At 48.8% G+C, this 20,996-nt stretch overlaps 10 protein-coding genes across 10 annotated transcripts; 6 read left to right on the forward strand and 4 right to left on the reverse strand.

The window, feature by feature from the left end:
* Positions 1–67: 67 nt before the first annotated feature.
* COCSADRAFT_178541 (uncharacterized protein) lies at positions 68–1,180 on the forward strand. The gene is made up of 2 exons (XM_007698113.1): positions 68–236; positions 294–1,180. Exons 1-2 carry the CDS (start codon positions 225–227, stop codon positions 708–710), a joined length of 429 nt encoding a protein of 142 aa, XP_007696303.1. The 5' UTR covers positions 68–224; the 3' UTR covers positions 711–1,180.
* Positions 1,181–3,914: 2,734 nt separating this feature from the next.
* Positions 3,915–4,873, reverse strand: COCSADRAFT_109708 (uncharacterized protein). Its single transcript, XM_007698114.1, has 3 exons — positions 4,660–4,873; positions 4,436–4,588; positions 3,915–4,376 (listed from the first exon to the last, which is right to left on the reverse strand). Exons 1-3 carry the CDS (start codon positions 4,815–4,817, stop codon positions 4,328–4,330), a joined length of 360 nt encoding a protein of 119 aa, XP_007696304.1. The 5' UTR covers positions 4,818–4,873; the 3' UTR covers positions 3,915–4,327.
* Positions 4,874–4,995: 122 nt separating this feature from the next.
* On the forward strand, positions 4,996–6,455 carry COCSADRAFT_33649 (uncharacterized protein). The gene has a single exon (XM_007697401.1). The coding sequence runs from the start codon at positions 5,023–5,025 to the stop codon at positions 6,199–6,201; it is 1,179 nt and encodes a 392-aa protein (XP_007695591.1). The 5' UTR covers positions 4,996–5,022; the 3' UTR covers positions 6,202–6,455.
* A 427-nt stretch (positions 6,456–6,882) lies between these two features.
* Positions 6,883–8,079, forward strand: COCSADRAFT_23192 (uncharacterized protein; the record flags this gene model as incomplete). The annotated part of the gene is made up of 3 exons (XM_007697193.1): positions 6,883–7,491; positions 7,545–7,882; positions 7,935–8,079. The coding sequence occupies 3 exons, from the start codon at positions 6,883–6,885 to the stop codon at positions 8,077–8,079; spliced, it is 1,092 nt and encodes a 363-aa protein (XP_007695383.1).
* Positions 8,080–8,188: 109 nt separating this feature from the next.
* COCSADRAFT_276687 (uncharacterized protein) lies at positions 8,189–8,992 on the forward strand. Its single transcript, XM_007698115.1, has one exon. The coding sequence runs from the start codon at positions 8,297–8,299 to the stop codon at positions 8,819–8,821; it is 525 nt and encodes a 174-aa protein (XP_007696305.1). The 5' UTR covers positions 8,189–8,296; the 3' UTR covers positions 8,822–8,992.
* An 84-nt stretch (positions 8,993–9,076) lies between these two features.
* Positions 9,077–10,043, forward strand: COCSADRAFT_178545 (uncharacterized protein; the record flags this gene model as incomplete). Its single annotated transcript, XM_007698116.1, has 2 exons — positions 9,077–9,126; positions 9,180–10,043. 2 exons carry the CDS (start codon positions 9,077–9,079, stop codon positions 9,700–9,702), a joined length of 573 nt encoding a protein of 190 aa, XP_007696306.1. The 3' UTR covers positions 9,703–10,043.
* A 2,363-nt stretch (positions 10,044–12,406) lies between these two features.
* COCSADRAFT_134937 (uncharacterized protein) lies at positions 12,407–14,075 on the reverse strand. The gene is made up of 2 exons (XM_007698117.1): positions 13,170–14,075; positions 12,407–13,118 (listed from the first exon to the last, which is right to left on the reverse strand). Exons 1-2 carry the CDS (start codon positions 13,966–13,968, stop codon positions 12,547–12,549), a joined length of 1,371 nt encoding a protein of 456 aa, XP_007696307.1. The 5' UTR covers positions 13,969–14,075; the 3' UTR covers positions 12,407–12,546.
* A 415-nt stretch (positions 14,076–14,490) lies between these two features.
* Positions 14,491–16,095, reverse strand: COCSADRAFT_33653 (uncharacterized protein). Its single transcript, XM_007697402.1, has 2 exons — positions 15,938–16,095; positions 14,491–15,884 (listed from the first exon to the last, which is right to left on the reverse strand). Exons 1-2 carry the CDS (start codon positions 16,061–16,063, stop codon positions 14,688–14,690), a joined length of 1,323 nt encoding a protein of 440 aa, XP_007695592.1. The 5' UTR covers positions 16,064–16,095; the 3' UTR covers positions 14,491–14,687.
* Positions 16,096–16,242: 147 nt separating this feature from the next.
* On the forward strand, positions 16,243–17,233 carry COCSADRAFT_78934 (uncharacterized protein; the record flags this gene model as incomplete). Its single annotated transcript, XM_007698118.1, has 3 exons — positions 16,243–16,412; positions 16,615–17,138; positions 17,190–17,233. The coding sequence occupies 3 exons, from the start codon at positions 16,243–16,245 to the stop codon at positions 17,231–17,233; spliced, it is 738 nt and encodes a 245-aa protein (XP_007696308.1).
* Positions 17,234–17,391: 158 nt separating this feature from the next.
* COCSADRAFT_276731 (uncharacterized protein) lies at positions 17,392–20,188 on the reverse strand. Its single transcript, XM_007698119.1, has 2 exons — positions 18,912–20,188; positions 17,392–18,867 (listed from the first exon to the last, which is right to left on the reverse strand). The coding sequence occupies exons 1-2, from the start codon at positions 20,088–20,090 to the stop codon at positions 17,602–17,604; spliced, it is 2,445 nt and encodes an 814-aa protein (XP_007696309.1). The 5' UTR covers positions 20,091–20,188; the 3' UTR covers positions 17,392–17,601.
* Between the last annotated feature and the right edge of the window lie 808 nt (positions 20,189–20,996).

Below are 20,996 nucleotides of genomic sequence, written 5' to 3' on the forward strand. Positions count from 1 at the left end.
CCTGCACGGACCCGCTGCTCCCGACCCCGGCTGCTAGAGAGTGAGAAAGCATCATCGATGGCAAGATTTGCACTCTTGGCCATGGTCTTTGATCTTCTTTGACATTCACCCACCCCGACACACATACATACACACACACACATATAGTAATAGTTACACACTGACTGGACTGCTACTACTGCACTGCATTTTTCCATCTCTCTCACTCTCTCTCACACACAACCATGACAACAACAGTAAGTCAACCTCCCCCAACGCCGTCACGTGCCCACAGCTCATCGTTTCATTTCAAGATAGCAAAGCAATACACGCGCCTCCTCACTCTCTGGCCAAAGGACGCCCTGCGCCCAAACCTGCCCTTCACCCGCGCAATCGAGCACCACGGCCAGCCTTTCGGTGTGCAGCCCATCACTCCTCCCTCCGATGACGCCCCCAAGCCACAGTCGCGAGCAGCCTCAGCCTCAGCCACAGCTCCAGCCACTCCTCCACCCCCACCAAACCCCAAACTCGAGCAGGCCCAAGTAAACGCCCTCTACTCGTTGCTCGAGAACAGATACACCACAAAATATGCCCTGTCGCCGGCCATGTTCAAGCCCACGTCCGCTCCCGATCACTACACGAAGTTGATGGAAGAAATCGACCGCGCCCCCAACAAGACGTGGTGGCAGTCCAAGGTCGACCAGTGGAAGAACAAGATTCGATGGTCATGAGAGAAACAAGCAGTGACTGTATTGCCATACTGTACAACAATACAAGAGACGGAAGAGGTGCTGGCCTGGCTACGGTCACGGCTAAAGTTGGTCGACATCTCTTCCCCACTTACCTTCACCTTTACCTTCGCTCTCGTTTTCCCTGGACCCGGACTTGGCTCATTCCTGCATTGATTTTCTCCTATTCTTGCTCAACCTTTGCCATCACCAGCCGATCGCCTCTTGCAACTGGCTGTATGACACGACTCTCCCCACCATGATCAGCCAAGACCCGGAACCAGACTCAAACATGGAAGTAAGCATGGATACCGAGTACCACCTCCTTAGTAATTGTTACGTAATAGGCGAAAGAATCATGGACAATGGTTTCAAGAACGCTGTTGTAGATGCTCTCGTCGAGGCGAGACCCATCGGTAACACTGGCAATCGTCGGAAACCAAGCGTCAGTACACTCACCATCATATACACGAGTACCCCCGAGCATTCACCAGCTCGCCGCTTAATGGCCAACATGTGATGAAAACATGCAGACAAGAGTTTGGTCACTTTTCTTACCCAAATGCCATTTCCATTCGTGAATGACTTGGTCGAAGCTTTCATCGAGAACAAGTACTCATCGGATATGCGCTCTGTCAGGGTTGATCCGAAGCTCTACCATGAGGCCTGAATCTTCGGGGAATCGTGTGCGGCAAGCTGGAGATTGTTTGCAAACGACTTGCTTATCACCAGACACGCCTGATGAGTCTGCAACCATTGGGCACTTTGTATAGCTGGGGAATCAACTCAAGAAAGCTTTGGGCGTTGAAGCAATAAAGATATCTAAGACTGGGTCAGCGAAGCTGCACGGATAACCATGCACTATGCTTGACCGATAATTTGGTATTTCATCATGATGAATTTTGCTAGCCTTATTCTCTTCTTTTCTCTTTTGTTTTCCGTTCTGCCGATGGACTTTGGTTATACTATATTATTAACATTTCCACTTGAGACGTACATCATAGCCTAGCATTCTACTCACAGGTCCATATAACACATAAGTAGTTAAATTCCTAATAATATTGACCTTTCTTTTATATCACTTGTCTCTATTCTTACCTTATCAACTACTAATAAATACTACTATATCTCTAAATACTAAAACAGCTTTTTCTAAAATTAACTTCCTAAAGAAATATATAAAGATATATCGAGGTAGATAATAGATGAGTTCCATAGATTAGAAGCTAGCCCAGACCCTACCAGCCTTGCGAATTTAAGAGGTATCTGGCGAATAGGCAAGTATGCGTCTGAGTTGTTCACATACGCGTACTTGCCCATTCGCCAGATACTTTTCAGATCGACAAGGCCAGTGGAGTCTGGCCCATGGAAACTAACAGGTACATAAGATAACAACAGTCTCTAAATCCGTCCATCGACACCGCCGCGCGCCAATTTGAACGACACGTATGCTCCACCACAATGGCTACGCCATATCGTTCAATTTCTTCAGGCTCATTCCTGCCAACCGTCCAGATATTCTCGTATGAAATACAACGTCGCCCTCATCCACGTCTGGCTCTCTTTGCTCCAAAGTCTGACCTCAAACTTCTTCTGCGCCTTCGTCGAATTCGATGCAGTGATGACCTTTAAGAGACGAGTCATGTTTTGTTCCAGCCACCTACGAGCCCCCTTAATATGTACTATATTTCGGTAGAGCTGTTCGCAAGTTTCTTTACTAGGCCCTTCCATCCAACGCATTATCACCGTGCTGAATTTACAGATGGTGAGTGCATCTATGTTGTTGATGAGAGTAGTGTAACTGCCCTTAGCCCCGCGGATCTTGATGTGATTGATGTATCCCTCGTCGCGATACTGTGTAAATGGATTGTCGTTGAGATACTGTATACAACAAGGCATCCACTTCTGTAGATCCCTCGATATATGGGACGGTGGAGGGGAATAAGCGATAGGATCTACAAGAATGAAACAGAAACGGGTTGACGACCGAGATAGGATTGAAGAGACAGACTAAGCATGGCAAATTTATATGTATCCATATATACATAGCTGCGTATGCTTCTGCGTTACCGAGAAGGGCCGCGTAGCCGCACTTGGATTCTCCAAGTTATAACTGGTTGACATATTCGGTTGGAGCGAATGGTCGCGATAGAGGAACCTCCAGACTTGTACCCGGTGTAGCAGAAGCTGCATAGTAGATAAGGGCAAAGATCATATAGCCAGAAAGGTATTCAGTGTCGTAGATTGTAGAAAGCAACTGTAGTGTTAGAAGATATGCCAACTAAGGTCGGTAGTTGATGCAACAGATTTGGCCCCTCGAGAGTAAGCTATATCAATAACGGGTAGAAAGAGAACGGCGGCATAACTGTAAGACGAGATGTAAAGTAGAGGGAGTATTAATAGGATGAGATATGAAAGATGATGTTAGTCAGAGGGACGGGCGAGGAATATGATATTAATACGCATTCGTTCGCTATGCAGCGCAGCGTATTCTCAGTGCGACTATGGTTCGCTGGGTTGCTGCCTATGCTGCTACCACAACTGACGACTAATCAATGAACACACGTCCATTAGCAATCTGTATCATTGGTACAACAATACGTAGAGACCGTACCGAGGTTCTAAAGTGAAACCCTCCTGAAAAACACGAAGCCGAAGCGCCATGCTTGGGTTGATGTGTTGACTTCAAAGTCTTCATTTCCAATACGCTGATGTTTGCAAGCCAGGACACAGCGTGTCACCCTTCACAAGATACCATACGCTGATCTATTGCAAGCGAACCAGACTTTCTTTGGTGCATGTACTCAAAGCAACGTATTGGAAATAATCGTAATGCAGCATCATTCAAAATCTCGAACGCTTTCATTTGCCTTTCGCCCTATTCATACGCATGTGCGTTGACGGTCGGCCTCCATACCTGTGGTCATCTGAAAATGCCATCCAGTTCGAGGTATATGTATCACTTTCCGCTGGAATTGAGCCTTCACTATAATTCTAAGCTTCGCGCGTCACGTCAGGATCGATTGTTCACATCTCAATCAAATCATAACAATTTAATAGGATATAAGTCAATGTGGGAGTGGACACTGTAGTTTTAGAAGCGACAAAAGATCTGTGAGCAGTTTAGTCAGAGATGATATTGCGGTATCATCCCGAGGGGGCGAATCAGTGTCACACGATATGGTAGAGATAAAAAATGGAAAGGGAGCGCACGATTGATGTGGTGAGATAGGGCATAATAGACGGAGATTCTGTAGAGTGTATCGCACCACTTGCTCACAGCAGAGCGTTGCAGTGATTGAGTTGTTGCATTAACTGCGGTTCGCCAATACGGAAAATCCGCAAAGTGCAATTCAGCTCAGCAAAAATACACAAGTCTATCGCAGATGGGTCAACACTCAGCATCACTGTTAAAGCCACAGCTGTTCCAAACCCATGCCACTTGAGCAACCGGGTCTCTGCGATGACGAAAATCCCATGTTTACATCTAGGTCTGTGTACGAACATCGAGTCCTTGTGCAGATAAATGTATTCTCGACTTGCCTCTAAAGAGATGATGAATATCAAGCTGAACAGAGACCGCTGATTTCATCATGATATGTACAGTGATACTCCAATCCCTATTTGGTCTCGTGCTCGGGTGTGATGGCAAATGTAGGTCGAACAAATCTGTATCCGCGCAGTTAGCCAATGCTCGTCCAAGCATCACAGGTCCGTTCGATACATACCTGTCGCTGTGATAAACCTTTGTCTCTGTGCCCAACAGTTCTTTCTCCCTAGCCTTGTCGGCCAGATATCTTCGCACTTGGTCACGGTCTTCCTCTGCTTGCAGTGCTGGAATAAGGTGTATCCGCGCCCACATCTTCTCGCGCGCGAGTTCGCTGTCAGATGTCAGCATTTCGTCCCGAGCCATGTAATTGCCAATCTATGTTTTCAAGGGAATGTCGCGTACTTGTGCTCCCTGATACCCTGGCCAACCCTCCAGAATCCGTATGTCATAAGTGCCGCGGTTCCGATAATGTATGCGGCGGGACGGAAGCCTCGAACAGGCAAATTGCGCTTGTACTGGACGGGGCTATAGCCGCCCTGTGGCGGCATATCCTGCGGCATGATGGGCGGTCGTGTTCGTGGTTCAATTGATGTTGGAAGGGTATCGTGAATGCGGAGACGTCAACTGAGGTTCCAGCTCGGGACACTGCCATGACCAGGGCGTGGCTTGGCGCGCTAAGATGTGACCGAGCATAATTTTGTCGACAATGAGTGGGTGGGCGTCTTTACGACAGATTTTCAGCCATTCACTAAAAATTGAAAAAAGATGGATTCAGAGGAGCGGCCTGCAAAGATGCGCAAGTTGGACGTTGCAAGTGGGGATGAAATTATCAAAGACGCAACCGCAGTCACGACACCCACAGAACATGTCTTCAGGAACACCGAGAATGAGGGAACAGTTGGTAGTGCTGAATCTTCAACTGAAGTAGTTACTGAGAAGGAGAGTGGAGAGCCAAAGTTATCGAAGAATCAACTCAAGAAGCAACGGCGGCACGAACGCTGGGAAGCAGGACGAGAAGATCGTAAATTGAAGCGAAAAGAGAAGGTCAAAGAAAAGAAAGAGCGGCGAAGAGAGGTTTTGGCACAGATGCCAGTAGATGAAAATGGCAACAAACCAAGGCTACTGCCGGCACGTCCGCCCAGACATTCAGCAGGACCTGGAAAGCAAGTACCCATCACCGTCATCTTCGACTGCGACTTTGAGGAGCTCATGTTCGACAATGAACTTAAGAGCTTAGGCTTGCAGATTACGAGATGCTACAGCGACAATCGAAAGGCAGACTTTAGAGCGCATTTAGCACTAAGTGGCTTTGGGGGCAAGATGAAGGAGCGTTTCGATGGTATTCTCGCAAAGCAATATACCAGCTGGAAAGGCTTCCGATTCTTTGAGGAAGACTTTGTTGAAGTGGCGGAGAAGGCGAAAGAATGGATGACTGGACTAGAAGGAGGGGAGGTGGTTGGTGCATTGAAGACGTCTCAAGAAGCGGACAAGTCCAGTGAACAAGAAAGTACGGGGGATGCAGAGGAAGGAGAGATTGTCTACCTTTCATCTGAATCGGACGAGATCCTAACACACCTCAAGCCAAACAGCACCTACATTATTGGGGGCCTAGTGGACAAGAACCGGCACAAAGGCATCTGCCACAAGCGAGCTGTCAGTCGTGGTATCAAGACGGCAAAGCTGCCTATTGGGCAATATCTGGAAATGAAGAGTCGACAAGTCCTGGTCACGAATCATGTCTTGGAGATTATGCTCAAATGGATGGAGTTTGGGGATTGGGGCAAGGCTTTCATGGCTGTCATGCCAGAGAGAAAAGGCGCCAAGTTGAAGAGTGACATGGAGAATAGAGAGGACGCAGGGGCTGCTGCAGACGACGGGAAAGAGACTGGAGATTGTGAGCTTGCGGGTGCGGATGCGGATGCGGCGGAGAGGCAGAAGCAGTGAACGAGCAACCTATGACAGAACCTGCTAAAGCTACATAAGGATACTTTATGGGAAAAGGACACCTGCTACGGTGTGACAAGTGGAAAGGATTGGTTAGCACACATCCAGGGGCCAAGTAAGGTAGAAGTCAAGGCAAAGTGGTGTATTAATTGCACTGCATGCTACCAGAAGCGGGGGCAACATGGCCGGGCCCTCAATGCCGAATTCTCCATCAAGTGATGGGGTGACAGTGTTTCTTCAAAGCATAGCTTTCCGGGCTTACCCATTTGTATCCAATGACCCCATGCAATGCAAAGGCTGTCCCGATTCCCCATGGACGGCCCAAGGTCAGCCTTAGCGGGTAGCGGGAACCAAGCTTTCCACCGGCGTACTAGCGCGCTCTCACAGCTATACATCAAGGAAGCAGAGAGGCGCGCAACCATTGAGCATGCATCTCCGTATCATAGCTCGCTGGCACTGGCTTCCAGCGTAGCTCCCAATATGTATCAGCCCATCCCAAGACGATGCTTATGTAACACGCACACCTCTTGCATACCGTGTGAGGCTTCAGACATCCGTCAGCCCACTAGTTTTCCGCAACGTCACAGCTGCTCTGACCTACGCCCGCCCCAGCACACCACTTCCAACACTTGACCCACATTAATCCAGGCACACTGCTACAATTGCTGCCAGCCGCCAGTCATGTCGCATGCACAAGAAACCCCGTCGTCTCCACCCTTGCGCTCCTCATCCTCCCAAACATCGCCGCCACCAAATCGCGCCACACCAAATCGCTCCTCGTCCTACTTCACATACCCAGTCTCATATGCCGTCTCAGGCATCCTACGGCGATTGAATACCGAATCCAGTCCGAATCCGGGACCCCACTCAAAATCCGACAGCAACAGCAACCGAAATAGCATAGGCAGGCTACCAGCACAGCTGCAGTCCACTGCTTCTGCCCTCTCCCACTCCCTCGCGAGCCTCGTCTCCTCCGACTCCGTAGACATGAACTCAGTCTTTCAACCCACACATCGCATAGCGAGCCCTTTCCAACCGCCGCCGTTGACACCGCTGAGTCTAAAGGGGTGGAGAAGTGGAATGCGAGAGAATGGCAAGCTCCTAAGCAAAGCGCTGGCAGAAGAAATTAGGCTGCTCCTGCCACCAAGGCTACAACTCGTAGATGAATGGAGCCTGACGTACAGTCTGGAGCAGAATGGTGTGAGCCTGGCGACTCTTTACAAAGAGGCTGACGAATACCGGGGGAGGAGAGGCGGCTTCGTGCTTGTGGTCAGAGATGGTAGTGGAGGCGTAAGTCGCCCAGCATTCCTTAAGTAGAAAACAGTACTGATATGTTGCGACAGACTTTCGGCGCCTATCTCTCAGACGCACCCCACCCCTCTTCGTCGTTTTATGGCAACGGCGAATGCTTTCTCTGGCGCGCTCAAATTCTTGCTGGTCTCCCAGATCTGCAATTGAATCTCCCACCACCTCCCTCGGAAGATACAACGAATGCTGTTCGCATGACAACCATATCATCACCAAAGACAAAAGCCGATAAGTTGGCCCTATCAGAGAATGACCAGGCGACCAGAAGTGGCGCAAGTACACCAGAGAGAATCAGATTCAAGGCATTCCCCTATAGTGGAGTGAATGACTACATGATTTTCTGTGAACATAGCTATCTTAGTGTTGGTGGAGGGTAAGCTGACATTTGTTGTCCATTGGGAACGGCAATACTGACAGTATCGCAGTGATGGCCACTACGGCTTATGGCTAGATGATAACCTCGAGAACGGTGTTTCGGACACATGTCCAACATTTGGAAATGAACCACTCAGTGATGAGGGCAAGAAATTTGAGGTCCTGGGCGTCGAACTCTGGTACATTGGTGTCTGAACATCGCTTCGACTTGTCTTTACTCAGCATGATGGCTGGTGTGATCCTCATACTGGCAACATATTGACTCGGCGCACGAAAATCGAAAGAGTCTTCCATGGCCATTAAAGAATTGCGGAAGTTCGACCTTGTTTCGCTGATCACATGAGGCAGGAGCTATTGAGATACTCGATGAAATGTTTCACTTACCATTCATCAACTTCGGCTGGATTAGCACATGCGTATCATTACTGATACTCTCGATTCTCATCTACTGTATAACACTCTCTCAACGCATGCGACCATTACCTGGTCCTTCTTACTACAACCTGCTTGTGTTACGACAGCGTGTTTGCTTCATGACCTTGGTTATCACCGCTGGTACTATACATTCATCATGACCGTAATGGCTTCCGCTACCACACACCGAGACGGCCCTTGCAAGAGCTACAGCGCAACAGAGAAGATAAGAGGTTCAATCAACAAAGCTTTTGTTCATGGAGTCGACAACTACGACTTCGAATTACTCAGGGCTTGGAAAGTGTCACACACATTTCAGGACGATTACTTTGCAAAAGAAGAGAACCGTTCAGCAAATACAGGATTTTCAGAGTTTGAAAATAACTGTTTCGATTCAACCTGCATTGATTGTGCCCTTCAAGAATGCAGCACAGATTCTATGAGCTATTTCAGCATGGGCACATGGCTTGTGGATGGAGATGCTGAAGATTTACAAAAAGCTATAAAAGATCTTTCCGCCTAGTTAATTAAAAAAAACTCAATTCACCGTAATCACTCATCGTACCAGCCCAGTGGCTTGGCAGAACCTGAAAATAGTGATTTGGCCCTGTAATCTTCATACAATGCTCTCACCAGGAATCCAGATTCGCCAATACAAAATGATCTACCAGAGGTCTCACTTTCACACCGTCGGTTCGGCTATAGATTTCCTCACATCATATCTTCTGTTTCCTACCACTCCCAACTGTCATCGTCTACGACATTTCCACCTACAAAAATGGCGCCTACCAAGTCTGAAGACACTTCTAGAAAGCTGGAGCCAATCAGGTATCCCCATTTGATTGTCTGCCATGGATCAATCAGATGCTGACATCTACAAGTGTCAGCAACAGGATTGTTCACTTCAAGGTCTCAAATATAGAACGACGCTTCAGTACCCGCGAAGGTACTCGAACTCCATGGCTCCAGAATCTCAGCTTTACTCTAATCGACTCCTACAATTTAGATCGCATATGCAAGACCTCAATGTTCTTCATATACCGTCTCCAAAAATGTCGCAAACGCATGTCCCCAACCGACGAACGTTGCATCTGCACCGATACCCTTGATCCCGTCGTCAAAGATATCTCTTTCTGCACCAATTGCGGCCAGAATTTCCATGAATCATGCATGGAGACCTGGGGGAATTATAGAAGAACCGCTAGGAGAAGGAATTCTCCAGCAAACTGTCCAACGTACCGCGCTAGCTGGAAGACAGACTCACCCTTGTCCAATATGAATGTAGAGACTGAACTCGATGCCGAGGCTTTGCAGATTTATATGGACTGGGTATACACATCTAGATTGGAGATTCCGGCACTGATCTCGTGGGGCACTAACACTTTCACCCTCATCACGCTTTAACTCTTGGCTGTTGCGCATGCCTTCAAAGACCTTAGGCTCAAGTTCCGAGTCCAAAATCTTTTCTTCGTTCAACCGGACGCATTTTTTCGAATGGAAAGCGTAAACTTGGCTTCCGTAGATCGAGAATCCTACAACGAGATGCGGGAGTTCGTAAGGCTGATGGGCCCAATGATCAAGGGAAAGTCTGTAAAGTGCATCGATTATGTTAGGGATTCTTGGACGGAGTATTTCGAAGCAGTGCTTCGCTCAAAAGAAGTGTAGGAGAAAATTTTAGTGGAAGTGTCTACACACTGATTGCTTCTTCTTTGACAACCAACACATGTATCATGAAGAGATGCAAGTGTATCTTTTCCTTCTAATTGAAGATAATGCATTGGAAAGATTTTGTGGTATCGTTTCCATGTTCTCGCAATCTTTGGCTCTCCATAAACATAGTACTCGGAAGCAAGATTGAATATCATCCTCGAGTTTGAAGCAAACGGAAGAGATGAAGGAGCTTGCCGTACATACTTGATACAATTATTCCTGAGTTCAACAAAGTGCTGTATAAATCAGGGCATCTAGCTTCTTTATAATGGGCACTAATGTCGTAGCCTGAGACTCATTTTAGCATCGCGCCTTGACTCAGCTCCCTATACTTTGCGTAAATTCCACTCACAACCAGACACTCATCCCTTACACTTATTCGTGTGCTCTCTTCCCAGTCTTTTGCTTTTAGCTTACTGTTGGCTCTAATAATTGCTCAGCTTCAGCTTCTTTGGGAAGGTGATAGTGAGATAAAGTTCGATTGCGTAATGCTTTCTCGGTTTCTCCAGTCTCTGTGAGATTGGCTGCAATCGGGTTTCAACCTTTGCAGTCTAGATTCTACTTTACTGTACCGGGAGAAGTAGTCGGTACAATTACCAACAGACACTCGGTTCCCTCACCTGCAAGTGTGAAGGCTCTTGATCTTGTTGCCACCGAGGTATATAAGTATTGTCTCCCTTGTTCTTTCCTTCCTTCAACCTTTCGTCCACTTGACGTCTTCAAACATTTGTATGTACTGTATCAAACCATAGACTTTGATACCGAGGCGTTGCACCATCGTTGTGGAAAAGAGATATCCATTCAGTACCAAGCAAGAGAATCATGAAGTAAGTTGAACCTCCAATCGAGCTATCCAAATTCGAGTTACAGCAAACACAACCCCATATTGTTGCAATTTGGAAAAAACTCAGCAAGAGATTAATTTCCAGCCAGTCATGGTCAGGGAATTGTACGATTGAGTTTCCCTGGGTCGACCAAGACGTTTGCTATACACACAGACCTTCTTTGCGCCCACTCAAGATTGTTTCGTCGAGAGCTCCAACCAAGAAGACAAGGTATCGAGGGCAATTGCTCGATTTGACATTAGGGCCTAGATCTCGATATTTAAGATATTACATTCTGCAATACTTGTGGCGGAAATTTCCATCTCGGTGGCATCAATCAATAGAGACGTCGGCCAGCTGAAGAAGGACCTGCACTATGTCCGTTGTGCCGACAAGAATAGAATCACCACAAACTAATTCAACGGGCGTCACTCCTCAACACTGAGACAGCCTTCGATCTCGCCCAAGCATATCTAGTTGGGATTCGAGTTGAGGATGAGCAATTTTGCACCGAGGTATCCAAAGCGATTGTTAAAACAACGATCGAGGCCTCAGCTGTGAGCGAAGCATGTGTTTTGTATAGATATATGTATATAACGTTCAACAATCACCTCGCCTCAAATAACTGATGGTAGAGTTGTACATTGGCATCAAGATGGAAAAAAGGAACTCGGCATAACTCTTCCGCCTGGAGGAAAGAAGCAACTGCAAAATTCTTCGAGGATGCTGCAATGGCTTCTCTCGGAATCTATCAGGGCGGGGAAAGCAAACGGATTGCAGACGAGATTAAGGAAATGATACATCTAGCAAGAAGAGATAGTATGGGTGTCGAAGGAGCATGATTCTGACCTTGATATACATGTAAGGATCTTAGATGATAACTTACTTACGATATGTTAATGTCCGAAAAACAGTAGATTCAAAGATTCGGGACATCCATCTATCGTGGGTATGTCTCAAGGTTTCTGAGACACTAAAAAAGCGATTGGTTTTCATTGAGAGCAAATAAATCTCTCCCAGTTTTCTTTCCCTATTTGGTGCGATCAGGAGCGGCTGAGGGCCTCCAAGATATCTTATGTATAACTACCCCCCTTTTGCAATTCATCTTCCCATCAACATTTCCTATTTCATGCTTTCCACATACTCCTTCAACACGAAATTTGCTACTCAGTTCGCGGATAAACCATGCATCAGATTCATCACTCAATTCTCGGAATTCAATATCATATAGTAAGCTTTACTCTATGAATACATCTCCTTATGAAAGAAAGTGTATGTGCCATGATCCTAACTGGTATTTGATACTACAATCGTTAGTTTCTCTATTCAGCGATTACACACTATTTATCTCATGAATAGCGTTTGGGCAGAGGCGCTACAAAGCACCATTTCATACATATCTTCGTGTCGGCGATACTAAGGTTTCGCATTCCAGAGATGCGTTCACCAAGATGAGGTTTGCCTTGTTAGCTCTCGGAACTGACTACGACTAGCGTGATGAGCGGACATGCCATCTCTTCTCGGAGTATTTGATTTGCTTGGTATATCAAGTTCACAAAGCGAGACAAGATGTTACATGCACTCAATGGCGGAATAACATTGATGGTAGGTATCTCTATGTCTATATTCTTCGAACGAAGTACAGATAATCTCACATTTACATTTTCAACTTCCATGCCGCTATCTCATCATTATCATCATCATCACATTCTCATCACGCCGCAGTAGCTACAGTAGCCGGCGCCACGACCCTCGTAGCCTGCTCACCCGCCCTAAGAATACCCAAACCCCTAACATCCTTGACTGCCCGCTCCGCACTTGATTTCCAGACCTCTACTTCTTGACCTCCACGCAGAATACCTACTCTCATTGTTGACAGCAGGTTGTGCGCTGCATTTGAATGTTCATACACACCCCCGTTGAACATGGCTGTTGCATCTTTCCCAACCACGGATTTGATAAGCGTCTTGCCGCCGGGGTGATCGGCGATAAAAGGCGAGACGTCGTGGATGACACCAGCGATGGTAACTAGCGCGGCGCTGTTTGCAGAAGCTTGGGCTTGGAAGTCGTCCCAAGAGAGGACCGGCAGTTGGGAGAGCGAAGTGCCCCAGTCGAGTGCTGCACGTTTCTTGTCTACGGCTTTTTGCTGTTGTTGGAGACGGCCTTTTTCGATTTCGTTGGCGCGGAAGGTCTTGAGGTCTTGGGTTAATGGGAAGAAGGGGATTTTGGACATGCCCCAGATTAGCCATTTGGTGGGATCATATTGGTACCAGAGGATAGCATTGCCTGAAATTCGTTAGATATAGGCTCTACCTTTTTATTGGTGGTCAGACTTACGGTAGTCACTAGGGAATTCGTGGTGAAAGTTGTGGTAGCCTTCTCCCATGGTAACGAGAGCGGTAAGCACATGATCTCTGGGACTTCTTCGGTCATCGAACGGTTGCTCTCCAAGGTAGTGTGCCAACGAATTGACGCAAAATGTTGCTTGCTGAACGAGACACGCCCGGATGATACCTGCATAAACGAGACCTCCCCACCAGTCTCCCCATCCCAAGCCAGCGACTAAAGCAGGAAAGACCCAGGCGGTAAAAATCAGAATCTTGCCATAATGCTTGTGTTGGAAAACAACAATGGCGTCATTGTCCAGATCAGAAATATCCGTACGTCCCTTCACTTTGGGGTCCGTGTTCAAGACCATCCATCCAATGTGGGAGAAGAGTAGACCCCGCATAACCGAGTATGGGTCTTTCATGGTATCGGTCCAACGATGGTGAGCACGATGATTGGCGCTCCACCAGCGTATGCTTCCCTGGATGGCTCCGGCTCCTACGAATGCGAGAAAAAGTCGTAGAGGAAGCCGTGCAGAGTAACAACGGTGACTCCATAATCTATGGTAACCGCCTGTGATACCAAAAGCGGTTGTGGCATAGTAAATCATGCTCCATAGTAGTGTAGGACGGGTGAGAGGAGTGGAAAGGGAAAGGTAGAGGCCATAGGTTGGGATGAGGACGACCAGCGTCGTATTGAGCCAATTGATCTTCTTGTACCAGTTTTGGAGGGTTACAGGCTGGGCTGATATATGTGGCTGTGTTGGTGGTGTTGGAGGCACAGCCACTTGTGGGTCTGATGTGGCCATCGTGGTGGTTGGTCTCAATGAGGCGAAGAGCGTGCAGGAACAAGACAGCGTAATCGTGCATGTACTCCAGGTACATACATATATGTACCTTCTACCGCTTCATCCGGAACCCTCCGAGCACACCAAACCATGTTGGCAAAAACGCAGGCAGAAACATGGATACATGTACGTGTCCAGCTCAAGCGTCGGGGTAATTAGTTCAATGTAACAGCGTGAAAACCGCGCGGCAGCCGCAACAGATTTCTCGGGTGATACGTCGCTCTCTCGTGTTGATTATGATTGGTTGGAAGAAAGGAAAGGATTGGTCGATGAAGTTTACATTGCCATGAGCGGTTAGGAGCCTGCAGGAACAAGGCCCTTTGTCGGCTTATTGATGACTAAATTGTTCTTTGAGGATGTGGATTGTGGGCGGTATGCGATCAGGCTTAGCGGGGACCTCAAGTCACACATCACATGTCAAGGCCATGCCTCCCTTGTATGGCTGCGAAGGAACATGGCTATCCTCGTGAGGTGATTTGAGATTGTATCCGAATGCATTGATGGTCTCAGTTGCGAGAGAGAATTGCCGTTTTCGGTGAGGAAACGAGCATTTCGGAACTCTTGTCGTTCCGAACGTTAAGAGTAAGAGCATGGTACCAAGCGTTATACACATCTAACACAGCACAACTTACTCGAAAGGTGAACCAATTGAACAGCAGAACAAAGGGTATCTTTTCTCTCTACTTCCTCGAAGGGACTTCCTCCCACTGCACGCCAACCCATTCTTCTACATATCCCAATTCGCCTTCTGGAACGTCGTTGGGTTTGCAGTCCTTACTGCAGACAGCCATGATGATAGTGCCCCATTCCATACCATCGAGGGTCATTTCTTCAGCCTCCAGCTCAGTAATGGCATGTGGTGTCAACTGAACCTCAAATACCCTGTCTGCACCGCACGTCTGGCAGCGAGGGAAACCAGATCCACCTTTTGAGCCTGTTGTGGTGACTTTGGCATTCGAGGACGGTCCATTCTCTGAGTGAGCTACCAGAGCTTTTCCAACAGCGTCGCTATCGCTGTACAGCAATGGCTTGCCCTTGAACTCATAACGTAGGACCTGCTCTGCATTCTCGCCTACGCGGTCTGCGAACTTCTGAAATGTCCTGTCCATGGATGATTCGAAGACCTCCTTGTCTTCTTTACCTCCTCCAGTGCTGCCGCTACCTTCTCCATCTACCTCCATGCGCACATTCGCCGGGATTGTTGGCGCTGATGGAATGTCTAGTGTCTCGTACTCGGCATCCAAGTGGTAGTGTGGGAACGGCGTGGGGAAGGCAGAGTTTGCTGGCCAGGGCTCGTGTGGCCGTGGAGGCTGTTGTTCAGCAGGAGGTGAGGATGAGATGCGCACTTTGGATGCAAAGGTCTCTGGGAGGGTTGTGGACGCCTCATCCTTGTTCTTCTCGGATGTGATGGCTTGTACGGCCGGTGCCGACACCGAAGCCGGGGCGCCAAAGGTGTTCGCGCTTCCTGACTGCGAAGAGAAGGGGTTTGTTGCTCCAGCACCTGGCTTGGAAGAGAAGGGGTTGGAGAAGGGGTTTGCAGAGGCTGAGGCGCCTGCCCCATTTTGTACACCAAAGAGAGACTCGCCTATCCTGAACTGTGGCTTCTCTTCCGGCTTTTCCTCTTTCTTCTCGATTTTGGCAGCGGGTATCTTGTTGCTGGCGCCCTTTGCGATGCGCACGCCCCGAATACCCCTCACACTGCCCTCCTTTCTTCTGCATGTCTTGCGCCGGCACGTCCAGATGTATAATCGCCGCTCATGGCCAGGGAAGGTATCGGGCATGTCGCCGTTGAGCTCAAGCAAAAGACTGAGGAGACCATTACAGACTTTACACTTAGCAAGGGCGCCTGAAGGGGCAGTCTTGTCATCGATCCAACTCTATTGCACGGCTTAGTGACAGACTTTTGCATACTGCATCGGCGCATGCGTACCGGAGTGCCTCCAAGATGGGAGATGGTGTCGCTCGTGGCCTCCTTGGCGGCATACCCGAGGAGAACATTGGTCTCTGTGTAGTCGTCGCCTCCATCCGACGAGTCGCTATCATATGACGCTGCCATTGTGTGTATGTGCGTGTGATGTATGCTCAGCGCATGTGGGAGAATGATTTGGCGGGGTCTAACTTTTTTGAAGGATGACGCGGGGCTGCGTGGTGGCCAGTGCCCGCCCGTCTCGCACTGTGCGAAATTGAACCCAGCCTGCTACACCAACGCCTCGTCGCTCATCCACACCAACCACCATGGGCGCCCCTTTCGACTTCGCGCCTGAGCGGCCGGATCACATGCAGCAGATTCTTGATGGTCTGGATCGCTACAACCCAGAGACGACGGGCGTCTTCCAGGACTATGTCATGCAGCAATGCGAAAACCAGACATACGACTGCTACGCCAACCTCGCCCTGCTGAAGCTGTACGTGTCTTCTTTCCCCTTCTCTACTCTACAGCTATAAGATGAACAAACAACCACAACGTTTCCTATTACCCGAGGTGTCGGAGTCTGAATCGCTCCGCCCGCTGAAGTTTTATTATTAGCTCTATCTGACAGCTTCTTCCCCTCTACTGTTAATGCCCGCCAGTTCCGCCATTGCTTGTTGCTAACAACGGTGCACCAGTTACCAGTTCAACCCCCACCTTGCCCGCGACGAGACCATCACCAACATCCTCGTCAAGGCTCTGACCGTCTTCCCGAGCCCCGATTTCTCTCTGGGTCTCTCACTCCTTCCTCCACATGTCCTAGCTCCTCTTTCATCCTCGTCACACAACCCAGCAGCTGGCGATGCCCCTCTTTCAGAAGCCGTCCAGAAGCTCAACGAGCTAAGAAACCTGCTTGAAGGCGCTGATTACGCCACCTTCTGGTCCACGCTCGACTCTGACGACCTCTACGCCGACTTGATTGCCGACGTCTCCGGCTTTGAAGAGCTCATGCGCGTACGCATTGCCGCCACTGTCAGCCAGGCAATACGCGAGGTTGACCGAAGCATCCTCGAGTCGTGGTTGAACCTCTCGGGAAGCGAATTCGACCATTTTGTTGGTAGCGTATGTGGATGGAATGTCGATGGTGACAAGATTAAGGTGCCCATCAACAAGGATAACGAGGCTAAGGGCACCGTTGTCCGTGAAAACGTCAAATTTGACCGTAAGTTCATATCCATATAGGTTTGGTGAGGCTCTGCTAACATGCGCGTAGAATTTGCAAGGGTTATCAAGAGGGCGTATGAGCAGCCAGCATGAGCAATATGATAGCGAACATGATGACATGAGACTATGGATGGCACGGTCGGCGTTAGAAGCGGACATCAGAGCTACATCGGCATGCCACGGCGGCATGCCAGTCATTCTGGATAGCAATGCAGGAATGGCTTGAGATGGCTTACCATATACCCCCAAAAAGTACACCGCCATCCCAGCAAGCAGTCTGTAGGAGGTAACGTGCAAACGATGCGCTATGTCTGGACAAGGCACCTGCGTACGAAATATCATTCAGTTTTTCAGCGTTCACTCAATCGCCTTTGTCTGGACTTCATCAACGTGTGGTATTCTTTCTTGAATATAAAGCGCTATATTATTACACTAATTCTGACCAAAGCCGTATCTTTTAATTACGCTAGAACGCTCATCACAACTGTCGCAATCGCAAAGCTCATGAACCGAGCCTGCGTACCCATGTGACTCGCTCCACTGTCCATGACTCCCTTGCCAGTGAACTGACTGGAACTCTTGGCCGTCGCAGTCCCATCTCCACCGTTCAACTGGCCACCTCCAGACACACTACTTGGATTCGTAGTGCTCTCCTGTATGCAAAGCGAAGTCCCATTTCCCATGAACATGCGATCCGCCACACTCTTCCAAACCTCGGTAACATCTGTAATCATCCTGGGCGTAAACCACATCCTGCAGTCCGCTGCTTCGTATATGAACTCTAACGGCACACCTGACTTGTCGTTGAGCCTCATGTTGTCTTTGAGATTGACGCCGCCTGCAACCTGACCTCCATTGTAGGCAGAGCGTTTGAGTAGCTGCTCAACGGCTGCCGTCTTGCCAATGTCCATGCCGTCCCATTGCTTCTGCTGGTCAGGCGAGCCCAAGGCATACAGAGCCTGCATGCGGACAATGATATCATCCCAGGCGAATACTTGTGCACCCTTTGTGCCGCCAACGCCCTGCATGGGGCCCGGTTGCGGTCTGCCTCCTACAGCGATTGTGCGGACGGAGCCCTGGTTCTTGAGCAGCTCAGAGACAATGGCGCATGTTGACGAGCACATGCCGTCGTGCAGCATCACCATGTCCTCTGCGCGGAATGGCTGCGGCGTACTTGTTTCATTTGCATTTTCGCCGTAGCCAATGACACTGAAGCCAGTGTACGACGTGCTTACGCTGTCGCTGAAGTTGTAGCGCAGGATAGGCGTGAACTTGTCATCCTTGATGTCGACCGGGCCAAATAAATCCAGCCAGCTGGGAATGGCTTTGTTGTCTACGTCCAGCGTATGTTGGTAGTTAAACGGCGCCGACAGGGCGAAGATGTCGCTGTCCGTCGCGTCTGCACCAAGGGCTTCAGTAAAGGCGGTTCGGTTGTTTTGCGCATACGTAGTGTTGGCCAGGAAGGAGGAAGTGATGTTTCCAGCAATATTCAAGGCTTCATTGGCGCGGTACCGTGTTCCACCATATGGCTCAGCTACTGCTTGTGGATAGACTTGCTTGAAGGTGTCGTAGCCCAGGATTGCGTTGCCTCCGCCATTGCCGCGCAGGTCAAAAATCATCTTTGTCTTGCCGAGTTGCCTGGACATGCGAATGAAGTTACGCATAGTATTTTGGAAGGCTTGGGGATTTTGGGCTTGGTAAGACGGGATGCTGAGAACAGCGACATCCTATTAAAGTTAGACAAGTACAAAGTATAACAGTCAGAGTATACCTGGTATGCCGGGCCGTCAAGAAAGTAGCCTCCAACAGCAAGGTCGGAGTTTATCATCTCAGCTTTTGGATACCCAATATGCGAAGGTTTAGGGGCATTTGCGGGAGTTGAAGGGGTCGTGTTGTTGCTAGGAGGCGCTGCGGCTGGAGCTGCAGATAGAGGTTGAGGTCCACTGCAAAACTTTTGGAAAAATGCACTACCACTGTCGACGCCAGTGAAGTTCTTGATAACTACAGCAACGTTCATCTGCGACCAAGTCGTGCCATTTGCAAATTCGAAGGTGGTATTAGGGCCTTGGTATCGGCCAGTACGGAAAGAACCAAGAAAAGTGGTGCCAGAGGCAAGCAGAGCTTGAGAAGGAAACAACGCATTCCATCGAGTGTCGGCATCGTGAAAGTCGGAAGTAGAAGATACATTCATAAGGTACTCCTGGGTGTCCATGCCGTTGATCTTCTTGATAGCTGATGGTGTGAAGGAAGAGGCATTGTTCGCTTTCAGGACATCCCTATATGCGTAGATTTCTGGCAAGGCCATACCATCAGACGAAACGGATACCAGCTCCGAGCCAGGTGGCCTTTGGAACTGCATTACCGAAGCCAGAATGTCTGGCTGATAGGCAAAGTGATTGTCATAGGCGCTGGTGAAGAGGTCCATCATCTCCAGCTGAAAATCGTATTCAGTGGCGAAACCTCCAGTCGCAACTCGGGTCCTCATATTATCGAGTTGTCCCATGATGTCGACAGGTTGTTCAGTATATGTCGCGGGCGGTTTCTTTAGGAAGGCAAGATTGGATTGCCATTTGACCATCAACTTGAGATCGTCGATCAGCTGTACGTTTCCTGGCTGATCAATGGGAACAGACTGCAGACATTGTAGGCCAAGTTGCGCAGGGACAATAGGCCGGGCTCCAGAAGGCAGTGCAGCGAGGGCTTTGCCAACAACCGCACATGGTTCTTGTCCCGATGCTGCTGATGACGGGGCCGTAGAGCTTTGAGTGTTCACCATGCTGTCTGATGCCGCGCTGATCTCACCAACAGCCATCATTGTGTCGACATCCGCCTGCGTCATAACTTCGTTCATATCCAGATCAGGATATTTGGGTACACCATACATCCATGGATGAGGATTGGCAGCGGAAAGGCCGCACAGAGCACCAGCCAAAAGCACTGTAGATCGCATCTTTCTAGAGACGATTAAGATTGTAGGTCTAAAATCTCGAAGCCTCTAGCGAGAGTAAAAAGAACTTTGCCTGACAGCTTGGCACTTGACGCCTACAGTATTAGTATTAAAAGAAGCGTGCCAGCACGAATAGGAAAATGAAAGAATTATAAAAGAAACAACGTTTAAAGGCGCATGGTGGCGGTAAACAATTGAGATGAGCCCAATTACAATGCACTGGAAAACGAAGGGGACCGGTAGAAGGAGAGTAATAACAGAGGAACAGAAGGACATGGTAAAAACCACAAGATGGTGCTGGTATCGTTTCAGCCGCCGTGGTTACCCACCTATACTTGGCATGTTTCTAACCTGCTTCGCAAACGACGCTAAGGGTAGTTAAGCTACAGTAAACGGCCATCGTGCTGAAGCTTGACTGAACAACTGGGCAGTGACAGCGTCGTGGTCAAGGCAAGGTAGGTATCTGCAGAGGTAAGTCGACTGATTTGATAGCATGGCGACGAAAGCTGTCGAGAAATCGGAACACGATATTGGGATTGCAAATACTATACAAAGTATAGCGTTATGCACAACTATGGCCATGAATCGTGTCCAAGCAGGCTGGGTGCTTGCATCGAAGACGCATAGGTGGAGGGCTTTGATGTTGAGACGTTCTCAGTGGCCTGAGACGAATCATTTCGCGATCCCGAGCCTTTCGCGACAATGGAACGTGTAGCAACACTCGGATGAAACCGGGAGGGTCCAGAATCTTGTACTCATACTCGTTGTGCGCTGCATATTTCTGGGGAATCGGGCGGTCGTGGGTGTTCCTGGTAGGCGATCCCGCAGTGTGGAGGCGCTTCCTCGCAGCAGTAGCGCGACAGAGACATGAAACGTCATGATGACAAGGTGTCATGCTCTTCGACACCC

This window comes from Bipolaris sorokiniana, assembly GCF_000338995.1.
Source record: "Bipolaris sorokiniana ND90Pr unplaced genomic scaffold COCSAscaffold_2, whole genome shotgun sequence".
Taxonomy (NCBI): Eukaryota; Fungi; Ascomycota; class Dothideomycetes; order Pleosporales; family Pleosporaceae; genus Bipolaris; species Bipolaris sorokiniana.